The sequence below is a fragment of the Lampetra fluviatilis genome, unplaced genomic scaffold, assembly GCF_964198595.1.
Source record: "Lampetra fluviatilis unplaced genomic scaffold, kcLamFluv1.1 SCAFFOLD_860, whole genome shotgun sequence".
Classification (NCBI taxonomy): domain Eukaryota; kingdom Metazoa; phylum Chordata; class Hyperoartia; order Petromyzontiformes; family Petromyzontidae; genus Lampetra; species Lampetra fluviatilis.
In genome coordinates this window covers 1-7500 of record NW_027621825.1, presented here as the reverse complement: position 1 = coordinate 7500, position 7500 = coordinate 1, and the positions used below count along the sequence as shown (strand labels likewise).

Genomic DNA, 7500 nt, shown 5'->3' with positions numbered 1-7500 from the left:
CACCACACACACACCACACACACCACACACACCACACACACACCACACACACCACACACACCGCACACCACACACACACACACCACACACACACACACACCACACACACACCACACACACACCACACACACCACACACACACCACACACACCACACACACCACACACACACCACACACACCACACACACCGCACACCACACACACACACACCACACACACACACACACCACACACACACCACACACACACCACACACACCACACACACACCACACACACCACACACACCACACACACCACACACACCACACACACCACACACACCACACACACCGCACACACACACTGCACACCACACACACACCACACACCACACACACACCACACACCGCACACTGCGGTCATTTTGGTGGTGGTTGTGATGGTGGTTTACTGTGGTGGTTGTTGTTGTTGACTGTGGTTGTGGTGGTGGTTGTTGTTGTTGACTGTGGTTGTGGTGGTGGTTGTTGTTGTTGACTGTGGTGGTGGTTGTGGTGGTGGTGGTTGTTGTTGTTGTTGACTGTGGTGGTGGTTGACTGTGGTGGTTGTTGTTGTTGACTGTGGTTGTGGTGGTTGTTGTTGTTGACTGTGGTTGTGGTGGTGGTGGTTGTTGTTGTTGACTGTGGTGGTGGTGGTTGTTGTTGTTGACTGTGGTGGTGGTGGTGGTGGTTGTTGTTGTTGACTGTGGTGGTGGTGGTGGTGTTTTGCCAGGTGAACTCGACGGTGCCGATCGCGGCTGAGATCTTGAAGCGTCACGGCGTCTTCGACCCCAAGAGGCTGTTTGGCGTCACCACGCTGGACATCGTGAGGGCCAACACGTTCGTGGCGGAGCTCAAGGTGAGTGGGTGGGTGAGTGGGTGAGTGAGTGGGTGAGTGGGTGAGTGGGTGGGTGGATGGGTGGGTGAGTGGGTGGGTGAGTGGGTGAGTGGGTGAGTGGGTGGGTGGATGGGTGGGTGAGTGGGTGAGTGGGTGGGTGGGTGAGTTGGTGAGTGAGTGAGTGGGTGGTGTGAGTGGGGTGAGTGAGTGGGTGAGTGGGTGGGTGGGTGAGTGGGTGGGTGGATGGGTGGGTGGTGTGAGTGGGTGGGTGGGTGAGTGGGTGGGTGGGTGAGTGGGTGGGTGGGTGGGTGAGTGGGTGAGTGGGTGGGTGAGTGGGTGGGTGAGTGGGTGGGTGGGTGAGTTGGTGATTGGGTGGGTGGGTGGGTGAGTGGGTGAGTGGGTGAGTGAGTGGGTGGATGGGTGAGTGGGTGGGGTGAGTGGGTGGGTGAGTGGGTGAGTGGGTGGGTGGGTGAGTTGGTGAGTGAGTGGGTGAGTGGGTGGGTGAGTGGGTGAGTGAGTGGGTGAGTGGGTGGGTGAGTGGGTGGGTGGGTGGGTGGGGTGGGTGAGTGGGTGGGTGAGTGGGTGGGTGGGTGAGTTGGTGAGTGAGTGGGTGAGTGGGTGGGTGAGTGGGTGAGTGAGTGGGTGAGTGAGTGGGTGAGTGGGTGGGTGAGTGGGTGGGTGGGTGGGTGGGTGGGTGGGTGAGTGGGTGGGTGAGTGGGTGGGTGGGTGGGTGAGTGGGTGGGTGGGTGGGTGAGTGGGTGGGTGGGTGAGTGGGTGGGTGGGTGAGTGGGTGGGTGGGTGGGTGGGTGGATGGGTGAGTGGGTGAGTGGGTGGGTGGATGGGTGAGTGGGTGAGTGGGTGGGTGGGTGGGTGAGTGGGTGAGTGGGTGGGTGGGTGGGTGAGTGGGTGAGTGGGTGGGTGAGTGGGTGGGTGAGTGGGTGAGTGGGTGGGTGGGTGAGTTGGTGATTGGGTGGGTGGGTGGGTGAGTGGGTGAGTGGGTGAGTGGGTGGGTGGGTGAGTGAGTGAGTGGGTGAGTGGGTGGGTGGGTGGGTGAGTGAGTGAGTGAGTGAGTGGGTGGGTGGGTGGGTGGGTGAGTGGGTGGGTGGGTGGGTGAGTTGGTGATTGGGTGGGTGGGTGGGTGAGTGGGTGGGTGGGTGAGTGGGTGAGTTGGTGGGTGAGTGGGTGGGTGGGTGGGTGGGTGGGTGGGTGAGTGGGTGGGTGGGGTGGGTGAGTGGTGAGTGAGTGGGTGAGTGGGTGGGTGAGTGGGTGGGTGAGTGGGTGGGTGGGTGGGTGGGTGGGTGAGTGGGTGGGTGAGTGGATGGGTGGGTGGGTGAGTGGATGGGTGGGTGGGTGAGTGGGTGAGTGGGTGGGTGGGTGAGTGGGTGGGTGGGTGGGTGAGTGGGTGGGTGGGGTGAGTGGGTGGGTGGGTGAGTGGGTGGGTGGATGGGTGAGTGGGTGTGAGTGGGTGGGTGGGTGAGTGGGGTGGGGTGGATGGGTGAGTGGGTGAGTGGGGTGGGTGGGTGGGTGAGTGGGTGAGTGGGTGGTGGGTGGGTGGGTGAGGTGGGGTGGGTGAGTTGGTGATTGGGTGGGTGGGTGGGTGAGTGGGTGAGTGGGTGAGTGGGTGGGTGGGTGAGTGAGTGAGTGGGTGGGTGAGTGGGTGGGGTGGGTGGGTGAGTGGGTGTGTGGTGGGTGGGGGTGGGTGGGTGGGTGGTGAGTTGGTGATTGGGTGGGTGGGTGGTGAGTGGGGTGAGTGGTGAGTGGGGTGGGTGGGTGAGTGAGTGAGTGGGTGGGTGAGTGGGTGGGTGGGTGGGTGGAGTGAGTGGGTGAGTGAGTGGGTGGGTGGGTGGGTGGGGTGAGTGGGTGGGTGGGTGGGTGAGTTGGTGAGTGGGTGGGTGGGTGGGTGAGTGGGTGGGTGGGTGAGTGGGTGAGTTGGTGGGTGAGTGGGTGGGTGGGTGGGTGGGTGGGTGAGTGGGGTGGGTGGGTGGGTGAGTGAGTGGGTGGGTGGTGAGTGGGTGGATGGGTGGGTGGATGGGTGGGTGAGTGGGTGGGTGGGGTGAGTGGGTGGGTGAGTGGGTGGGTGGGTGGGTGAGTGGGTGAGTGGGTGGGTGGGTGGGGTGAGTGGGTGGGTGGGTGGGTGAGTGAGTGGGTGGGTGGGTGGGTGGGTGGGGTGGGTGAGTGGGTGGGTGGGTGGGTGGGGTGGGTGGGTGAGTGGGGGGGTGGGTGGGGGGGTGGGTGAGTGGGTGAGCGGGTGGGCGGGTGGGCGGGTGAGCGGGGGGGTGGGTGGGTGGGTGGGTGAGTGGGTGGGTGGGTGGGTGAGTGGGTGAGTGGGTGGGCGGGTGGGCGGTTGGGCGGGTGAGTGGGTGGTGGGTGGGTGAGTGGGTGAGCGGGTGGGCGGGTGGGCGGGTGAGCGGGTGGGTGGGTGGGTGGGTGGGTGAGTGGGTGGGTGGGTGGGTGGGTGGGTGAGTGGGTGAGTGGGTGGGCGGGTGGGCGGTTGGGCGGGTGAGCGAGTGGGGGGGTGGGTGGGCGGGCGAGTGGGTGGGTGGGCGGGTGAGTGGGTGGGTGGGCGGGTGAGTGGGCGGGTGGGTGGGCGGGTGAGTGGGGGGGTGGGTGGGCGGGTGAGTGGGGGGGTGGGTGATTGGGTGGGTGGGTGAGTGGGGGGGTGGGTGAGCGGGGGGGTGGGCGAGCGGGTGGGTGAGCGGGCGGGTGAGAGGGTAGGTGAGTGGGTGGGTGAGTGGGGTGAGTGGGTGGGTGAGTGGGTGAGTGGGTGAGCTGGCGGGTGAGAGGGCGGGGTGAGTGGGTGGGTGGGTGGGTGAGTGGGTGGGTGGGTGGGTGAGTGGGTGGGTGGGTGGGTGGGTGGGTGAGTGGGTGGGTGGGTGGGTGGGTGAGTGGGTGGGTGGGTGAGTGGTGGGTGGGGTGAGTGGGTGGGTGGGTGGGTGGGTCTGTGAGTGGGTGGGTGGGTCGGTGAGTGGGTGGGTGGGTGGTGTGGGTGGGTGAGAGGGTGGGTGAGTGGGTGAGTGGGTGGGTGGGTGAGTGAGTGGGTGGGTGGGTGAGTGGGTGGGTGGGTGAGTAGGTGAGTGGGTGGGTGGGGTGAGTGGGTGGGTGGGTGGGTGGGTGAGTGAGTGGGTGGGTGGGTGAGTGAGTGGGTGGCTGAGTGAGTGGGTGAGTGGGTGAGTGGGTGGGTGGGTGGGAGGGTGAGTGAGTGGGTGGGTGGGTGAGTGAGTGAGTGAGGTGGGTGGGTGGGTGGGTGAGTGGGTGGGTGAGTGGGTGAGTGATTGGGTGGGTGAGTGGGTGGGTGGGTGAGTGAGTGAGTGAGTGAGTGGGTGGGTGGGTGGGTGGGTGAGTGATTGGGTGGGTGAGTGAGTGAGTGGGTGGGTGGGTGAGTGAGTGGGTGAGTGGGTGAGTGGGTGGGTGGGTGAGTGGGTGGGTGGGTGGGTGGGTGGGTGAGTGGGTGGGTGAGTGAGTGGGTGGGTGAGTGACTTCTTGAACCCCGCAGGGACTGGACCCTTCCAAAGTGAATGTTCCGGTGATCGGTGGCCATGCCGGCAAAACCATCATCCCCCTCATCTCCCAGGTACCCACAACCCCCTCTGTCTCTACACTACTCTACCCACAACCCCCTCTGTCTCTACACTACACTACCCACAACCCCCTCTGTCTCTACTCTACTCTACCCACAACCCCCTCTGTCTCTACTCTACCCACAACCCCCTTTGTCTGTGTGTGTGTCTGTGTGTATGATGGTGTGTGTGTGTCTGTGTGTGTGTGTGTCTGTGTGTGTGTGTCTGTGTGTGTGTGTGTGTGTCTGTGTGTGTGTGTGTCTGTGTGTGCGTGTGTCTGTGTGTGTGTGTGTGTGTGTCTGTCTGTGTGTGTGTGTGTGTGTGACTGTGTGTGTGACTGTGTGTGTGTCTGTGTGTGACTGTGTGTGTGTCTGTGTGTGTGTGTGTCTGTGTGTGTGTGTGTCTGTGTGTGTGTCTGTGTGTGTGTGTGTCTGTGTGTGTGTGTCTGTGTGTGTGTGTCTGTGTGTGTGTGTCTGTGTGTGTGTGTCTGTGTGTGTGTGTCTGTGTGTGTGTGTGACTGTGTGTGTGTGTCTGTGTGTGTGTGTCTGTGTGTCTGTGTGTGTGTGACTGTGTCTGTGTGTGTAGTGCTCACCACACGTGGAGTTCCCGCAGGCAGAGTTGGAGGCTCTGACTGTGCGCATTCAGGAGGCCGGCACTGAGGTGGTCAAAGCCAAGGCGGGAGCCGGTACGCTGGGGGGCACGGGGTGGGGGGAGACACGGGGGGGGGGAGACACGGGGGGGGGGAGACACCGGGGGGAGAGACACGGGGGGGGAGACACGGGGGGGGGAGACACGGGGGGGGGGGAGACACGGGTGGGGGGAGACACGGGGGGGGGGGAGACCGGGAGACACGGGGGGGGGAGACACGGGGGGGGGGGAGACACGGGGGGGGGAGACACGGGGGGGGGAGACACGGGGGGGGGGAGACACCGGGGGGAGAGACACGGGGGGGGGGAGACACGGGGGGGGGGGGAGACACGGGGGGGGGAGACACGGGGGGGGGGAGACACGGGGTGGGGGGAGACACGGGGGGGGGGAGACACGGGGGGGGGGAGACACCGGGGGAGAGACACGGGGGGGGAGACACGGGGGGGGGGGAGACACGGGGGGGGGGGAGACACGGGGGGGGGGGAGACACGGGGGGGGGGGAGACACGGGGTGGGGGGAGACACGGGGGGGGGGAGACACGGGGGGGGGGAGACACGGGGGGGGAGAGACACGGGGGGGGGGAGACACGGGGGGGGGGGAGACACGGGGGGGGGGAGACACGGGGGGGGGGGGGAGAGACACGGGGGGGGAGACACGGGGGGGGAGACACGGGGGGGGGGAGACACGGGGGGGGGGAGACACGGGGGGGGGGGAGACACGGGGGGGGGGGGGAGAGACACGGGGGGGGGAGACACGGGGGGAGAGACACGGGGGGGGAGACACGGGGGGGGGGGAGACACGGGGGGGGGGAGACACGGGGGGGGGGGAGACACGGGGGGGGGGGGAGAGACACGGGGGGGGGGAGACACGGGGGGAGAGACACGGGGGGAGGAGACACGGGGGGGGGAGACACGGGGGGGGGGAGACACGGGGGGGGGGAGACACGGGGGGGGGGAGACACGGGGGGGGGGAGACACGGGGGGGGGAGACACGGGGGGAGAGACACGGGGGGGGGGGAGACACGGGGGGGGGGGGAGACACGGGGGGGGGGGAGACACCGGGGGGAGAGACACGGGGGGGGAGACACGGGGGGGGGGGGAGACACGGGGGGGGGGGGAGAGACACGGGGGGGGGGGAGACACGGGGGGAGAGACACGGGGGGAGAGACACGGGGGGGGGGGAGACACGGGGGGGGGGGAGACACGGGGGGGGGGGAGACACGGGGGGGGGGAGACACGGGGGGGGGGGAGACACGGGGGAGAGACACGGGGGGGAGACACGGGGGGGGGGAGACACGGGGGGGGGGGGAGACACGGGGGGGGGGGGAGAGACACGGGGGGGGGGGGGAGACACGGGGGGAGGACGGGGGGAGAGACACGGGGGGGGAGACACGGGGGGGAGGGGGGAGACACGGGGGGGGGGGAGACACGGGGGGGGGGGGAGACACGGGGGGGGGGGGAGAGACACGGGGGGGGGGAGACACGGGGGGAGAGACACGGGGGGGGGGGGAGACACGGGGGGGGGGGAGACACGGGGGGGGGGAGACACGGGGGGGGGGGAGACCGGGGTGGGGGAGACACGGGGGGGGGGGAGACACGGGGGGGAGAGACACGGGGGGGGGGAGACACGGGGGGGGGGGGAGACACGGGGGGGGGGAGACACGGGGGGGAGACACGGGGGGGGAGACACGGGGGGGGTGGAGACACGGGGGGGGGAGACACGGGGGAGAGACACGGGGGGGGGGGAGACACGGGGGGGGGGAGACACGGGGGGAGAGACACGGGGGGGGAGACACGGGGGGGGGGGGGAGACACGGGGGGGGGGAGACACGGGGGGGAGAGACACGTGGGGGGGGGGGAGACACGGGGGGGGGGAGACACGGGGGGGGGGAGACACGGGGGGGGGGAGACACGGGGGGGGGGAGACACGGGGGGGGGAGACACGGGGGGGGAGACACGGGGGGGGAGACACGGGGGGGGGAGGAGACACGGGGGGGGGGGAGACACGGGGGGGGGGAGACACGGGGGGGGAGACACGGGGGGGGGGGGGAGACACGGGGGGGGGGGGAGACACGGGGGGGGGAGAGACACGGGGGGGGGGGAGACACGGGGGGGGGGGGGAGACACGGGGGGGGGGGGAGACACGGGGGGGGGAGACACGGGGGGAGAGACACGGGGGGGAGACACGGGGGGGGGAGACACGGGGGGGGGGGAGACACGGGGGGGGGGGAGAGACACGGGGGGGGGGGAGACACGGGGGGGGGGGGTGAGACACGGGGGGGAGGGGGGAGACACGGGGGGGGGGGGACACGGGGGGAAAGACACGGGGGGAGGAGACACGGGGGGGGGGAGAGACACGGGGGGAGAGACACGGGGGGGGGGGGGGAGAGACACGGGGGGGGGGGGAGACACGGGGGGGGGGGGAGACGGGGGGGGGGACA

At 68.5% G+C, this 7500-nt stretch overlaps 1 protein-coding gene across 1 annotated transcript in view; it reads left to right on the top strand.

The window, feature by feature from the left end:
* Positions 1 to 5097, top strand: part of LOC144955747 (malate dehydrogenase, mitochondrial-like) — a gene marked incomplete at its 3' end in the record, with an annotated part of 19432 nt that extends 14335 nt beyond the window's left edge. The window contains exons 5-7 of the mRNA XM_078885887.1: positions 751 to 876; positions 4349 to 4426; positions 4998 to 5097. Of these exons, the coding sequence (XP_078742013.1) occupies positions 751 to 876; positions 4349 to 4426; positions 4998 to 5097 (304 nt within the window). The remainder of the gene's footprint in view (positions 1 to 750; positions 877 to 4348; positions 4427 to 4997) is intronic.
* Between the last annotated feature and the right edge of the window lie 2403 nt (positions 5098 to 7500).